General features: G+C 49.8%; 6 protein-coding genes across 6 annotated transcripts; 4 read left to right on the top strand and 2 right to left on the bottom strand.

Moving 5' to 3' along the window:
* Positions 1-1,780: 1,780 nt before the first annotated feature.
* Z518_10671 (uncharacterized protein) lies at positions 1,781-6,332 on the bottom strand (the record flags this gene model as incomplete). The annotated part of the gene is made up of 2 exons (XM_013412213.1): positions 1,781-4,641; positions 4,694-6,332. 2 exons carry the CDS (start codon positions 6,330-6,332, stop codon positions 1,781-1,783), a joined length of 4,500 nt encoding a protein of 1,499 aa, XP_013267667.1.
* Positions 6,333-6,741: 409 nt separating this feature from the next.
* On the top strand, positions 6,742-9,247 carry Z518_10670 (uncharacterized protein; the record flags this gene model as incomplete). Its single annotated transcript, XM_013412212.1, has 9 exons — positions 6,742-7,226; positions 7,281-7,636; positions 7,688-7,810; positions 7,885-8,023; positions 8,075-8,325; positions 8,573-8,672; positions 8,729-8,862; positions 8,916-9,068; positions 9,126-9,247. The coding sequence occupies 9 exons, from the start codon at positions 6,742-6,744 to the stop codon at positions 9,245-9,247; spliced, it is 1,863 nt and encodes a 620-aa protein (XP_013267666.1).
* Positions 9,248-10,260: 1,013 nt separating this feature from the next.
* Positions 10,261-11,448, top strand: Z518_10669 (uncharacterized protein; the record flags this gene model as incomplete). Its single annotated transcript, XM_013412211.1, has 1 exon — positions 10,261-11,448. The coding sequence occupies one exon, from the start codon at positions 10,261-10,263 to the stop codon at positions 11,446-11,448; it is 1,188 nt and encodes a 395-aa protein (XP_013267665.1).
* A 532-nt stretch (positions 11,449-11,980) lies between these two features.
* On the top strand, positions 11,981-12,395 carry Z518_10668 (U6 snRNA-associated Sm-like protein LSm5; the record flags this gene model as incomplete). Its single annotated transcript, XM_013412210.1, has 4 exons — positions 11,981-12,005; positions 12,059-12,115; positions 12,226-12,264; positions 12,364-12,395. 4 exons carry the CDS (start codon positions 11,981-11,983, stop codon positions 12,393-12,395), a joined length of 153 nt encoding a protein of 50 aa, XP_013267664.1.
* A 552-nt stretch (positions 12,396-12,947) lies between these two features.
* Z518_10667 (uncharacterized protein) lies at positions 12,948-14,006 on the bottom strand (the record flags this gene model as incomplete). The annotated part of the gene is made up of 1 exon (XM_013412209.1): positions 12,948-14,006. The coding sequence occupies one exon, from the start codon at positions 14,004-14,006 to the stop codon at positions 12,948-12,950; it is 1,059 nt and encodes a 352-aa protein (XP_013267663.1).
* A 1,075-nt stretch (positions 14,007-15,081) lies between these two features.
* Z518_10666 (uncharacterized protein) lies at positions 15,082-16,240 on the top strand (the record flags this gene model as incomplete). Its single annotated transcript, XM_013412208.1, has 5 exons — positions 15,082-15,284; positions 15,386-15,628; positions 15,783-15,841; positions 15,895-16,004; positions 16,058-16,240. The coding sequence occupies 5 exons, from the start codon at positions 15,082-15,084 to the stop codon at positions 16,238-16,240; spliced, it is 798 nt and encodes a 265-aa protein (XP_013267662.1).
* Positions 16,241-16,298: the final 58 nt, after the last annotated feature.

The raw sequence follows: 16,298 nt of genomic DNA, 5'->3' as shown, positions 1-16,298 counted from the left end.
GCATGACATCAACCCCTTGAGTTCGCCAGCACGCAAAGCTTCAAAGAGGTCGGCGGCAACAGTAACAACTGCGGCGCAGCGAGTCTGCCTTCTGGCTCTATGTTTTACGTAGATTAACTCACCTGAAAATAGAGCTGAAACCAGAGCTGTAGAGAAGTTTTTGATTGATTGATTGATTGATTATTCCTACACCCGTGCAGGCCGCTAGGCCTATTGGGAACTAGCTCTGTCACGTGCTCGTCTATCCTATGGTCTCCACACCCAGAGTGTAGAGAAGTTTGTCCCGAAGAGGGAGGCCTTTTAAGCGCCGGCAGGACAAGGCTGAATCCGAAAGGGGTAGGTTTAACGAGGTGCTTCTGCTGCTCCAGATAATGTCAAAGTTCCAGCAGTGGAGCTTGCACGCTGGAAAGACCAGCATGCTCTGATTGCCAACATACACATGACCGTGGTCCGCTTCAGCGAAGAGGTCCTTCGCCGTCACGGCGAGGGTCCCCACTCGGCGACATGGCAAAGGATATGGCACATAGTTGGCCGTTAAGGATCGCATGGTCGAGTTGATTCTTTTGGACCGACGATAACGACTCCAGCTCTCCAAGGATCGGTGTCGGTAAAACGTTCAGGACGTTGAGTAGAACGGGAAACATTGGAACTGACTAATTCAGAGATTGGCATATAACCATAGAGATCCCCACCCTTGCCGGCTGACTGGTGGGCTTGGGGGAAGATCTATTCTCCTTTGATGGACGATAGCCCGACTTTGTCGTCGGCAATGAACCCTGAACCGCAGGAAGGCCAGCCACAGAAGCGACCTAAAGGCAGACCTCCTGGGTCCTGCAACAGAAAATCGAAGCTGAGAGGCGCCCGAGAGGACAGGATGGCTCGAGCACGCGAGGCAGGGAAACAAAAGATAAAGGGAAGGGTGGAATAAAGGCAGTCCAATGTTCCTTGCAAGTGCCCAAAGAGATTCGATGAAGGTCAGAAGATCGTCTGCAAGCTCAGAGGTGTCTCGGTGAATTGAGCAATTGTCCGCGGACACATTGCAGCAGCTGTGCTGAAGCCGCTTTCAAGAACCCCAAAGCAGAATCCTGATACTAACGTTAGAGGCAACTTTACAGTAGACCACATGGACGAACAAGACTCTTTTGATGGTGAACACAAAATCTGGTAGAATAACAAGAATGAGAGGACATGTGAGATAAAATCGAGACTGCCGTGTACCAAGCTTTGAGCTCACGGCTCGTGGCCGGCTCGTAAAGAGCAGAGTTGGGAGCACGGGGCTAGTCCCATGCTGATTGCTAAATCACTCATCTAAACCAGTTTCGAATCACTCTTCTGGCTGCACTTTGGATTTTCCTGCTAACCACCGCTACTGATAGTGCTAGGGCCCGAGAAAGAGGGATTGAAGAATAGGAACATAGCATCAAGTAATATCCGCGCAATTTGCTCACCACTGGCGCGTAACCTTCTTTAGCCACTGTGTAGAGCAACTGTCCATCCGAAGTCGTCTATCAAACCCGGATCCTTTTCACTCTCCTGGACATTTGGGTGCGTTTTGTAATTCACAATTGCCTGAACAACTGTTGTAAGAACTGCACCCAGGTGCTTGTCGGTGGATGCAGAGCCACTAGGAATCTCAGTGCCCAAGAAGACGACTTCTTGCAGAAGTAAGAGACCGGGAATTCCCCTTTCTTCGACTTTATATAGCAATAAATATATCGTAGTATTGATTGCGCAAAAGGGCTACATACCGTCTCTCCTTCCCGAGAATTTTGAAACTTGATCAAGAAAATGGCGCACGCTCCAGCACAACCCTTTCTGCTCCCGCGTCCGATCTGGCACCATATGCCACTGGCGTCTCTGACGTCGCCTTTGCATAGTTATACACCGGCCCCTTCGAGGGCATGTCCCTCCTAGGGTATCCATAATCCGGCCATTGTATTGTTTCCTTTGACTTTGTCGGGGGGGTAGTCGCCCTCGTGTACGAAGATGAGGGCGGCTCACTTGCTATGGGTGGGTACGAGGTGATTGGCGGTGGTTGGCAGTAGACCGGCGAAGATAATGAAGGTTGCGGATATAGTGAAGAGGCGCTGGGATATGTTGGATATTGAGATGTAGAGAAGTATGGCTGCTCTGATGAGATAGGTGGCACAGACATGTAAGCATTAATTGGAGACTGGCTAGATGACTGATATGCGGAGGTCGAGTATGGTGAGTATGTCGCGTACGATGCTGATACATAGGGTTGGGAAACATGTACTGCTTCCCTGCCTCTCGTATCCGCGCTATTACGGGATGGAGAGAGAGAGATCGAGTTTCTGCGTCTTTTGCGGCCCTCTCGAGTTGGATAGTGGGGCGATCGGTTTCTCGGTCGAGATGCTGGAGATTCTCGGCGGGGAGGTCCTAAGCTGGGGCGGGCTCGTCCAGGTGGTGATGCTGGTCGATCCCGAGAGTGTGACGGTGACCGAAACACTGAAGAGGATCTCCTGGGTCGGTCCAAAATAATTGGACTACGATGCTGTTCAAGCCCTCCCGAAACATTTGCTTCAGCTGAAATTAAGCCGCTAGAGTCTGTTGGGCTCATCTCAATGGTTTTAGGGGTTTCAATTAGTACTGGTACCCTGTGCAAGCGATTTTTGATATCTTCAAGTACCCTGTCCCGGCTAGCCTCCACTATTCCCCGGAATAAGAAGCTTTTGTTGATATACTGTTCGGTTTTTGCCGACAATAGAGTCCACAGAGCTTGACAAGACTCGAATTTGAGACGGAGGAAGGCCACTATAGCCATATGCAAGACCAGATCGTAGCCAAATTGTGGATGTTGCCGTGACAGATCGCGGGCAATCCGAGAAAATTCTTCCCCGAAAAGCGCCCTGATTTCGGAATCTGCGCAAACGAAGCGACCGTCAAACCCCTGATAAGATTGAAGCTGTCGGACGATCTGCTCTTTCTTCAGGTCCTCGCTGATTTTGAACTTGCCGCTCGAGTCATATATCAGCGCCCCTGAAGCCGGAATATTGAACGTGGGAGCGGTGATAGTGGTTGAGACGGACATAGACTCGTACGGCGATGGCACAGCCGAAGTCGACGTACGGCCCATCGAAGAGGATTCTCTAATTCTTTCGTAGGCATTTTCGAAGCCAAAGTATAAATCCCGCTCCGTTGATTCTGCGTCAATTGATGAAGAGGACATGCTCACGTCCTCGCAGGTCTTTCCGCTATCTGGGTTGGTCATGTAAGGCTTTCGTTCTCGCTCAATGGGTAGAGGAGTGGTATGAGAAGGAGCGGAATGTAGTGATTTGGATTTGTCTTGCCTGGTTGAAGACAGGCCCAGCGGCGGTAAGGCCCGTGAGAAGGAGGCGCTTTGAAACTGCGGAGAGATGCTAGATGAATTTGAGACTATGATAGAATCAGTTTGTAGGAATGTCAGTGATGTAGCATCTAGTCCATGCGGCGGATACGGTAGAACCGATGGCAGCTGCTGAGGTAGAGCTTCTGCTGAATCATCACACTTTGTTCTCCTAAACAGAGCCTGAGCTCCGCTAATGTCGGGGTGGCTTAGACCTTGGCTGAACATAGGGGAGCGTGGGCCTCCCATTGCGAAAGGACTCATCCTGCCAACCCTGCTGCCCACAAGCCTGGAAGCTGACGAGAGTCTTGGGGCTGGGCCTGCTCTACTGTAGTTCACACCAGTCTGATATTGTGGCCCCGGAGGATAATTCATAGGAGGAGCCTGTATTTGAGGACCACGATAGACAATCTCATGGGTCGCAGGGGCTGTTGCTGTGGATGCAAAGTCAGATACTTGCCCGCCAGCTGGTCTTTGATTTGATCGACCGGCCGAGGAGCTACCCTGCCTGCTGCTACCATCTTGCTCTTCGATGTGGTGGGTTCCGGGATCTGGTGCTTGGTCGCCTTCGGGAGCTCGCAGCTGTCCATTTCGCTGGCCGGTGCTGTTAGGACTGACTGCAACACCACCTCCACTTCCATTGTCATCCCAGTCCTCGTCATCGCTATCATTGCTGCTGTCATCTCGTCTCTCAGCGAAGTCAGAGACTGGTGGAGTATCTTCGTCGTCATTGGAATCATTTTCCGGGTCTTCAGCATCATTGCTTGGCAAAGCCGGGTTCGGACCGTCAGCCCACCGGCCGGATACTCCCCATGGTCGTAGAAGATCCAGATCTTCGTCCGCCTCTTTCACGTCCATAAACTCGTCATGCACATCTCCACAATCTTCATACATCTCTTCAACAGCGAAGAAGCTTGTCCATTTTGAAACGAGTGACCATTTACATCCAAGTTCTTCTCCTTCCTGACGCTCCAGTCTTCGTTCTTCTGCCGAATGTCGAACCGGCCGATACGGGGAAAGGTGAATCCAGCTTTCTCCTCTTTCAAGATCACCGAGAATCGCCCTAGCGCCTAGCTTGTGGATAGAGATCTCTTTCCTGTGGAGTGTTTTGACAGCAACTCGAGTAACGATTTCCGGGCCATCGGGTCTGGTGGATCTAATGTTGATATGGCTCAATGGAGTGGTAGGGGTAAGCGGACCAAATAACATGAAGACTCTGTTACGCAGGAAAGGGCTTAGAGACGATATATCCGCTGGGGACTGCAGAAATGGTGGCTTTGTGGGAAACATCGGACCTAAAACCTATCAGCGACCACCCCTCACTCTGAAGCATTCTAAAGTTTTCACCTTTGGGAAATTGCTCGTCAGGAATTCCAACTTGCGAGTCATCATCAAACTCAATTCTAAGTGGACCGACATGGCCGGTCAATGCAGCTTTCAGCACTGCGACTACTCTGTCTTCCCATCCTCCTTTGCTGGCAGCCGGGATTACCTCTGCATAACCTCCGCCTGCTTTGGCTATGCCTTCAACCAAGGCATGCGAGACTGCGCTGCCCACACCCAGAGAGAAGAATCTGACCCTAGCCTCAGTAGCGATGCGGGTATCTCGCACATAGTTGATTGTGTCGTCAAGCCGCCAGACCTCCCCATCAGTAAGAATGATAATGTCCGTCATTCGAGATGGGTCTCTTGATTTTATAATGGATCGCAATGCTCGGAGAAGTTCCGTTCCGCCCATATCGGCTCTGAATCGTGTCTTGACAAACGCAAGAGCGGCGTGGAGAGTCCCATTCGAGTAATTTTGGGATCTGGGCCATAGATATTGCTGACCCGTGCCAAAACACCAAATATTGAACTTTCGGCCCGCCGGGATGCCTTTGAGGAAGAACGCCATGGCCGACTTTAGAGACTCGATCTTGTCACACATGGATCCCGATCGGTCAGCCACAAATAATATCTCCCCATCCTCGTTTAAAGACTCGTTTCTGAGCATGAGGCTTGGGGGTAACGTGAGCATTATTGCCTTGTGATTCTGAAGCGATGGGTGAGTTTCAAGCCAGGCATGTGGAGCTTCCAGCCCATCCTGCGGCCGGGTTGCAATGTCGAGGACAAAGTCTTTGTCGAGGAAAGTCGGTCCTCTCTTGAAGCTTACAATCGAAACGGGAAGATCGTCAGTGCCAACTGCCGCTGCGAACTCCTCCCAGTTTTCGAACTCTTGCCTGCCCACTCCGCCTTCAACTTCGATTTCATGAGTTTTACTTGTGATGGTCTGAATTCCCTCGGGGTCAACTACCTCAATGTGGACTGAGAATCCTTTGAGGAGTCCGTTGGACGATGGACAAGTGAGTCCCGGGGGAGGCCTGCCGTAGCGACTCGCCACATAAGCCGGTATCGTGAGAGTGGCAGTGCTACTCCGGTCTCGGAACATGTGCTTCAGAAAGGTCACAAACGAAATCTCTGCCTTCAATTTGGTATTTGGTCGAATGTTCCCAAGAGTTGTGGTGAAGATCTCTGGAGTGTCCTGCTCCATGAGCCCTGCAGTTTGATTGTTCCGAGAGGCACGATCAAAGTCCTCCCGAGCCTCCTGCTTAGGCTTCACTTTGGCTCTTATAATCTTATTGCGACCAACTCGGCAGCTGAACTCAATGACCGTGCAACCGTTTGGGAGAGGAAATGTGTATGACCCTCTGGGAATAGGAGCATTGGAATCGTTGAAGAAAAGCTGGGTGATCGTTACTTGTGCCGCGTCATCTATAACTCTAGCCGTCAGAGAGGTCGATAATGGGAGAAGAATATTCCGATCAGGTTCTCGGAGGACACAGTCTCTTCCGCGATGAACATGACCATGTTTACCGTCAGGCAGAGAGATTTCTGAGGCTCCGTCCGAAGATTCGTGGTCAATTTCTGGTCGAAATTCTTGGACCAAGTCTAACGGAAGAGGTTCTCGAGAATCCCATACAATGCCGGCAATAATATTCCCGTCCATCGAGACGACTTCACGAGGACTTGGTCACTGCAAGAGGACAATGTGGGAGGTGAGCGGAAACATATGGCAATGATGATTGAGTTGCAAGGACGGCGGGGCGTTGCCTTCTTGATTGCTGCCTAATTGGTTGCCTTTTGACTGGGCAAAACAAAAAGAACGTCGGGGCGGCAAAGGGGCGAGACGGCCAGGCTGACCGGTCAACGTGACCAGTGACTGAGGTCGAAAATATCAAAAGGAAATCTGCAGGATGCTGCTTTAACATTAATGTCTACCCAAAGCGTCGACACAGCCTTACTCGTTGCCTCATGAGCCCGCTCGACAGAAGGACGAAACTGGAACGCAATCTCCAGCGAACGTATTTCTCCCAGTCCCGAATCTCACACTTGATTGTTTACGGGCCTTCAAGATCATGGCAAATCCAATCTCCTTTGGCGACGCATATTTGGCTGCCAAGCTAGCATTGCAGCTAGGACGAGCATTCACAAAGGGTCGCAAGTCTGCTCCAGCCGAATTCCGCGAAGTCGAGAATCAATTGTACTCTCTGAGTTCAGCCTTGTTCGCATTGAAAGATGCCCTTTCTAAGAACGAATTTACCGTCAATATGGATCCTCCCAATGCTCAGCCTCGCTTAGCGGGCAGTGAGGAGACGATTTCTGTGATGCTTCGGAGCTGTGAGGAGACACTAGAGCATCTCAAGGAAATTGTCGGGAAGTACGGCTGCATGGTGGACCCCCCAGATCCTCAGACACCGCGCCTCAAACGCTGGAAAGGGGACTTGAAATCTACCTGGATGAAGGTGTCCTGGACAAAAGAAGGTGGAGATTTGGCAACTTTGAGGAGCAAGCTTACTGTTCATACCAACAGTCTCAATCTGATGCTTGGTGTGGCTATTAAGTACGTACACATCGTTCTGTTATTTTTGATCAGGATGCGACTGACGGCGGCCAGTTCTCAAACAAGTCGAGTGGAAGACCGGGTGGACCAGGTTGCTGTTATGCTGAAAGAGATCCACGACTGGTTTTCTGCAAATTTGAAGAGCACCACCCCAGGGAGCCATTCTGTGAGGGAGAATAGCTTGACTCTTGAACAAAGTCATCCTGTGACACTCCAGGAATTTGTCTTCGAATTATATGTAGACACTGGACGAAGAGAAGATTTCCAATTGATATGCGGCCGGGCAAGCTTGCATCCCAAGTGGAAAGTCAAGCACTCAGAAGCAGGAGCGAGACACCTGTTCCGGTGTCATTGCAATGAAGGCGTCAAAGGAGAACACTCACATCAAGCGAACATCGCTGCATTTACCTGTAAGTGCGCCAATACCCGTATTTTCTCTAGGCTGACTGGCGTCCGTACAGTATCGAGCCTGAGCTTTCCGGTGAAGCTCACTGGCAAGGAGAGATCGTATATGCTCTATAAAGCAACAGATGCTACCAATAACAGATTGGTATCGCTCGTCATCAAGAGAGTGCCACTGAATGGTAAGACTGCCTTTTGAACCTGTCGTTCGCTGCCTCAACTTGGACTTTGCTACTAAATTGATCGTGGTGTTCAGCTCTTTCGGAGTTTGAGGGTGCCTTCATCTATGAACTCGCATGGCAAGGAGCAAACTCCATGCTTGGACGTGGTCTTCGCACCATGCTTGCGTACTCGATGCCCGACGCGAAAGACACGCATATACTGCATATGATTGGGTAAGGTGAGGGTGTAGTGGACAAGTCGAGCGATCTGACTTTTGTTGGCAGGAACCTGAATGGTGTTCGCAAATCAGTCGACAGCATCACTTTTTCAAGCGGACCTCGTTCGTACACACGGGCCTCTGTCGGGACCATACAGCTTCTCCATTACAAGACAGTTGGGAATGAAAGCCTCCAGAGCCGCAGCTCTGACCTTGCAACTTCGAGCGAGTCATATTTGAGCACCGCAGAGTTAGTCGTGCACTATAGCGAAAACGACTCACAGGCTGGGGCGGATGTCAGCCTAACAACCATCCAATGTAAGCTCCCTTTGTACTACCGCAATCAGCCAAGTGACGTTGTGTAGGGAACAGAAGCAACAAATTGACGATGACCGAAAATGACGACAGTGTAACCTTGCAGAAAGTCCGATGTACAGGATCGAATGATAAGAAGGAGACGATCAATATCAGTAGCGTGGACGTTACGCTTCATCTTAACAGTACAGAAGGTCGTCCACATAAACAACCCCTGACTTCCATGAATATTTGCTGACGGTCGCTATAGCCGCAAACAAGCTTCTCCAGAAGCTCGAGGAAATGCGGATGGAGCTGTTTGTGATGAGCCTGCAGTATCCAAGGCCGGACGAGAGGATAGTGTTGAAATTGTAAGTCACAGAAAACTGATACTTTTCCAAAGGATATTGACGACAACCCCTTGCAGACAAGCCGGTCCGGTCCAAAGCGAAGTTGTCCAAATTTCAGATGCCGATATCACGATCGTCCAAAATACCGAAACGGGGCGATTTCGGCTCATCATCGTGAGTCCGAATGGCTGCTCCATTCTGAGCCAAGAACGTAAGTCACACCGTCCAAAGGCGCTTCGCTACGGATCCTCATGTGTTTCATAGTAGCAGAAGACTTCGTCTCATCGCTCAGTATTCCTGGAAGGAGGCCAAACTTCACTTCTCGAACGTTCTTAGTACAAGTCGAGAACACCGGAAAGCGTGAGGTGTATCGGTATGAACGTGGATTCGAGTACTTGGATTTCTCCAGTGCGCAGAGTAAGTGGAGATCCTGCTCCCCGGTGGTTGAAACCATTTGCTGACCTGTCTCGATAGCAAATCGACTCTTTGTGCTTGGGCTCGCCACGATTTCAGGCAGCTTGCCCGTGAGAACTCCTAAAGACGCAATTCGAGCTATCGAGCCGTACGATGCTCGCAACGCGCTCAGAGATTGCTAATCCGAGCGTAGGATTATACAGCCACAGTTCAAAGCGTGCTTCTATATGATATCCAGATCTTATTCGTTAAATGGGACAGTGAAAGGGTGAGACAGAATTACGTTCACAACGGAAAATTGGCAGGGGAACCCACGGGGAATTTGTGTAGAAACTCACTACTAAACACACATCGATTCTGCCATCTCTTTGATCCTCTATCATAGTTCAAGACTCACAACCAACATCATTTTGTCATACCTCTTCCTCCTGTCGTCAGAACCATTCTCCAGTCGCGTGCTGCGTCGATAGTGCGGATTCTTATTGGCTTTTGTTGAACAGGTGATGACCTACCGTTCACGGCAAGGCCGACTCATTCCGCAACACTCGCCCAATAAGCTATATCACCATTGACAGGCAACAGTGTTGATGCACACTACTTAGATAGATATATAGATGGGCTCTACTATCCTACACCCATTTGGAGAGTCGGAGCACTCCTTCAATTCAAGCTGCACAAGAAGTTTGACAGCTTTCAGCGACGCCGTAATCCAATCCTTATCGCCAATATTGCTCTCGGGAAGTGTGGTTGTTCTATCTGAGAGAGCGCAAGTTGCCAAGCCAAACTGTCTCACGTGACGTTGCCAAGGCAAAGCGTCACGTGATTGGCCAACAGTAAGCTTTCCACTGTACCAAATACAAGGTCCTGCTGCCGTGTTCCGGCTTGTCGACGACACTGCGCCGGGGAGTAGAGTCTGACTCAGCGTTCTGCTTGGCCATTTCGTGGGTGCGGTTCGAACTCCGAAGGACTGTCCTTGTACTTTGACCTGCCAAGATCCATCCGTGGTATGATGACGTCATCGAATGCTGAGTCAGGTGATGTGCCGGTTTATCTCCCGAATCGCTTGCGTCAACACCGTCTCCGACCCATCCAGATCCTCACCCTTCTTGTTGACACTGCGGATTCTCCCTTGCAACATACCTGGTATTCGGCATGCCCACATTGCTTCCTACCGCCGATTGAGTGTACCATCCAAATGCTCTACCTGTATATAACACTCTGGTTATGGTCATGGACAGTGATTGTGAGAGCTTTTCCAGCGCACCTGCGAACAAACGACCAAGAAGTCTCTCAAAAAACATTCGAGTCTCTTGAGGAGCTAGCTCGGATCGTTGACATCTCTTATTGTGTCGGCAACACCGGAATACAAAAGCCTTTCAAATGTCTGAGTCGATGCAGCGACTTCGAGACTTTTGAACTCATCACTACATGGAACACTGGGCCCCTTCTGTCCGATTCTTGCGGATACATTGCGTTGTCGCACCCTCCTTACGCGAAACGAGTTATAGTTGCCTTCCGCGGAACATATTCAATCGCCAATACCATTGCCGATCTCTCCACAAATCCCGCCGAGTACACTCCTTTCCCTTTCCAGAGCGATAACGATTCAGTGTGTACGTCTGTTGAGCTGCAGAATGATAAGGAGCCGCTCGTACCACAATTATTCCCGCAGCCAAGAAAGAGACTGGTGCTAGAGAAGGAATGTCTGAATTGTACAGTTCACGCAGGCTTCATGACATCTTGGCGGAATACCCGTTGCACGATTGTGCCACATGTGGAAAAAGCTTTAAGTGATTATCCTGATTACGAGCTGGTCTTAGTGGGGCACTCTCTTGGAGGAGCTGTTGCGGCTCTAGCAGCACTCGAGTTTCAGGCACGTGGTTGGACTCCTCACGTTACAACTTTCGGAGAGCCTCGTATTGGGAATCTGGCTCTGAACAAATTCATCGACAAGCGTTTCAAGCTGAATACCACAGATCCAGAAGAGTCATTGTATCGAAGGGTGACACATATTGATGATCCGGTGCCTCTTCTTCCTCTAGAAGAATGGGGTTATCGAATGCATGCTGGTGAAATATACATCTCGAAGCCATCATTACCGCCAGTTCGGGCTGACCTACAGCATTGTACGGGTGATGAGGACCCTGCCTGCATTGCCGAAGGCGTTTCTACCAAGCATGAAATTAGTCAAGCTTATGACAACGAACAAGGAGACTCGCAAATCAAATCTCTGTGGGGAATCGGTCGACGTTACAAGCTCTGGGAGCTTTTCTTCGCCCATCGCGACTACTTCTGGAGACTGGGCCTTTGTGTTCCAGGGGGGGATCCATGGGACTGGCCCAGGGGCCACTATAATGAAACTACCATGAATGACGAGTTATGATCTCAGTACAGATCAACGGGCTTCGAGCCGTGGTCTGAATGTGAGAGACGTTATTCAGGGGTCTGCTTTGAGTTGATGGTTCACGACTGTAAGATTATGGCAAAAACAAAAGCAAGGCGTTCATGATATATGCTTCGGGGCAGAAATGACTATACCATTCTTAGATCAACGGGTTATACATATGGCACTGCCTTACAATGTAATCTTAATATTGTATCGACCTTGGCCTGCAAGTATTGGTACATCCCTCATGTACCGACTGAGTAGGATCATCAATATGGCACGTGACCACTTGGCATGCGGCCTGAGCCCATGGTTGAACTTCCAGTTCAGTGATATTGTATTGTGTTGTTTCGCCAATTCTCCCCTCCTTCGGACTAAATCCAACCCTCGCAACTGAGACCATGTGAGAACTGAAGAATCTATCCGGGTTGTATTTGGCAGAAAGACCAACGCATCGGGACTAAGACCATCCACATTTCTTTCCACAAATTCCGTATTCCCTTTACGCTTTTTCATCTCCTTCACGAACATGACATCGCAACTGTTACCCCTTGGTATGTTTCCAGATCGAGAGGCACGGTGAATTTTCAATTGACTGAGCATGCAGAATTGATCGACAAATGTGTTGGCTCCCGGATCTGGATCATCATGAAAGGTGACAAAGGTAATGCCACCCAAGCTGAGCAGCGGCGGGATCATGATCACTGGGATATGCCCTCAGCATTCAACAATCAAACGTCTTGGAATTTGAACCTTACTAATACTTCGTTACAGAATTTGCTGGCACTTTACTCGGATTCGACGACTACGTCAGTAAGTGCTTTGCAGTCGAACTCACATATATAGGATTTCGACCTTGAGATTCTTGGTACGAAAGGAAGTACTGTACTGATATGTTTTAACCTCCACAAGACATGGTTCTCGAAGACGTGATTGAATTGTAGGTTCACAGCTCAGGTTTCCCACTGTTATCTGAATCATTCAACAAGGCTTACACGTCGAAAAGTGACTATACGGGCGCACAAACGAAACTACCTAAAATCCTATTGAATGGGAACAACATCTGCATGGTGAGATAATCACTCCCCCGAATAAAGTTTGACCGCGCTGGGCCAATGAATGACGCCATAACTAATGTGGCATGTTTCGCTTAACAGTTGATTCCAGGCGGGGAAGGACCAGTGGCTGCGGCTTCATGACCTTTGGTCTGAATGGCTTGAGGATCAATTCTGAGAAAGAAGACAGATTGCCACTAGCCGAAATTTGAATCCATGACGGGAGACGATATGGCATGAAAATCAGAGACGAGACGAGGCCGAGGTCAAGCAGTATTACCTTTTGGTGAAGTTATCAGACGCGGCGTAACAGCGTGTATGCCGAACGCAGTCCCACATTGCAATCAATTCGTCATGGTATTGCAGATAAGGAGATTGAGCGGGATGTCAATTTTCGAATGAAACTAAATCTTTTCGACCGATCCCAATCCGGGACATCAATCATTTTCCATACCTCGTGGCCGATTTCTGCAGGACCTGAATGGCCTCAACTTGGATACTTTTCACAATCTCTCCTGCAGATTTGACCTCCTTTACCAGCCCGATACCCGTACCTGCATACGTCGTCATTCTACCTTCGGGACCCCAACCGGCATCTCCTTGCTGCGTTGCCTCCTTGTACAGTTCTATATTCTCCGCCGGACTCATTCCGTGCACCGCGTCAAAAAAGGTCCTGTTCGCTACACCTCTGCCGACGTAGGTTGGCGGCCATCCATGGATACATCTGACGACATCGTAGATCGTGCTCGCGACAGTGCTGACGCCACCGTCAGTCACTCTCACAACTTCCTCCTGGTACCCCCTTGCAATGACTGCTTCATGGCAAGCGAGAAACCGCGTACCCAACGCGACGCCATGTGCGCCGAGTGTCAATGCGGCTGCCACACCTCGGCCGTCCATGATACCCCCAGCCGCGATTAGCGGGATGTCAATACCCTCAGCGGCGAAGGTATCAGCAACCTCTGGCAGAAGAGTCATTAGACTCGCTCGCTGAGAAAGGCCATGACCGCCCGAATCCGAGCCTTGGACAACCAGGACATCAGGCTTGGTGGTTTTGGCGACCTCAATCGCCTCAGCCACAGTGCCAATCTGAACCCAGATCTTGGTCTTGCCGTCACTCGCTGCTCGGATCTCCTTGGCCCACCCCAGCAGATCGCTCAACTGCTTCGGAGCAAAGAACCATACCGCAGCGACGGGGTGTGCTTTCAGGGCGTCAAGCGCTAGTTGCAAGTCACTGCCCCAATTTTGGACGCCCACGCCGATCGGAAGCATCCCGTTGTGAAGAGGTACGTTGTTAGACTGAGCAAAGTCTGCTGCTTCCGCGAGATCCTTTGCAAGTGGGTTCAAGTCGAATCCGCCAGCCAGAAATCCAAATCCTCCGTTCGCAGATACGGATACGGCCAGACGTCCTAGTGTGATCTTCATCATGGGCGCGGAGACCACAAAAGGGGCGTCTGGCAATGTCCATGGATAGTCATTGTGGAAGATATTCTGTGCCATTTTTCAAAGGAAAGCTGCAGGTATCATAATCAAGGTAAGTTCTTGTTCCGCACGAAAGAGAGCTCAAGGAATCAGAGGAGGCGAGGAATAGAAGAAGAGTAGGAAAGCAGTGCTTGGTTCATATTAGCTTCGTTCATGAACAGCCAAAATTTGTAGCTGCAGATCTCCGCGGGTTGATCATCGCTGGGTGGACGGATTCCTGGGATGGGTTAAATCGGAGTTTTAGATCGACACCGAATTTATTCCTAGATTGATCAACGCAGCGAATGGCAGGTTCCACTGGTCCAGCAGTATCGTACGGGGTCCTTTTAAACGACCCTTGGGAAGAAATGGAAATGGGCGCCATTTGGCTGGATGGATAAATTAATGCCTCGGATGCTGCTCCTCGGCAGACCTTCCGCTCGTCCTTTGGAAATTCACGTGACCCGTTAGCGAGATTCTGAGTTGAGGACCTGAACGATATTCATGTTGAACGACCGTCATCGATGTCTTCTCTATATTCCTCTTTGCATCGTCTTTTCCTTCCTCTGTCTCTTTGCACCGACATACATCATCGTTTTGGACACCCTCTTACCAGATTTTGCTTAATCGTTTGGTCAAAAAGATATCTCACCTTTGGTTTTGGAATTCTGTGGAACTTTTTCTTTTTTACTTTATACACGATGAATGCCCCAGATCGGTATGTACAGACTTTTCTTTCACACCCGCGTTCATTCAGTACCTGGTTGCGGGGATGGAGGAGTGCCTTTTTGATGTGAAAGAGAAGGATGAAAGAAGGAGAGAAGTAAGAGTGGTCGTATTGGACGGTCGGAAGACAACTTGCAAGGAGCCGAAAACGCATCAAAGAAGCACACAAACTCTGCAAACCCTGCAGATTTGAACGCCGGCCGCCGTGATCTTTGTCTGAAAAGCTGCCTGCTCTGCCCACATTCTCGAAGTGGAATCGCAGTACATATTCTGCCGGACCTGCGCTCTGCCTCTTGTCAACACCAACACTTTGCCTGCTACCAATGTCCTGGCCGAATCAATCTGCCGTGGGCTACATCCTCATCCATCTGAGAACTCGTCAGCTACCATGTCGGACCCACCAGGCATCGCGCCGATTCCTCGGGACGAGAACCCCCCAACCAATTTGCCTATCATTCGGCCTAGGCGGTCATCTGACGGTACACTCCTTCTGGTTGAACATCAGAAATGGCCTGATCACCCCCAAAACAAGAAATACATCGGAAGTGAGGATTCTGCTGTCAACAATGCCAATGCCAATAACCCTGCCGAGTAAGTCTCCAATCCCAAGGTCGCGCCTGCTCCAGACCGTTTTCAGATCTCCAGGACCACTCTTGACCGAGACGATTCGCCATATTTACTCGATGTTCTAGAAACAACAATTCTGAAACAACCCCACAATCCGCAGCCAAACTTATGACAGACCTGGTCATTGATGTCACGAGGCTCGCAGAAGGTTCCAATTCGGGTTCAAAATCTCGTCAACCTGGCTCGATATATCCCGGCTCCGGACCACATGGCTTACCTCTAGATGGGACGGCCTGGAGATACCATCCAAGCAATCGGCGATTCCACACATACCTTATTGATCACCCTTCCATCAATAAAATTGAATGGTGCGCAACAGCAAGAGATGACATTAGCAGGGACAACCACTACCTTCATCACGGCCATCCCTTCCCTCCCCCAAAACACCACCCTTGCCTGGCTCATAGCTGCTTGATACGAATGCGAGTGTCTTCAGTGTATCGGTTGACTGAAGTGTATTAGGACTGAAGCTTTCCTTCTCGACGATGATGAAAAAAAGATTGAAGAGAAGATCGACACCCGTGAGTACACCTCAAGGTATATACACCGTTTTTCCCCTGACTTCGTCTTGCAGGTACTCCAAACACTGTCATCTTCACCTTCAACAAGGAAGACCACACTCTTGCCAATTTACTTCGTGACAAGCTTCTGAAGAACAGCCACGTCACCTTCGCTGCCTACCGTGTAAGTCACCTACGACAGCCTCATTGATGACCGAAATAATGAATTCGCTCCAGGTTCCCCACCCTCTCTTCGCCAAGTTCGAACTCCGAGTCCAAACCGATGGCGGAATCACCCCCAAAGAAGCTGTGTTGGCCAGTTCCCGTGACTTGGTCCATGAATTCAATGTTCTCAAGACGAACTTCACCCGAGAGTATGAGTTGAGAAAGATGGTTGGCGGTACACAGAACCTACAGTGATTGCATCCCATATCTGGGGAGGCCAACACTTTTCAGCATGAGAAGTATGACGACGAAT

This window comes from Rhinocladiella mackenziei, assembly GCF_000835555.1.
Source record: "Rhinocladiella mackenziei CBS 650.93 unplaced genomic scaffold supercont1.9, whole genome shotgun sequence".
NCBI classification, from domain to species: Eukaryota; Fungi; Ascomycota; class Eurotiomycetes; order Chaetothyriales; family Herpotrichiellaceae; genus Rhinocladiella; species Rhinocladiella mackenziei.
Note: the sequence above shows the minus strand (reverse complement) of the source record. Positions and strands in the feature narration are given on the sequence as shown.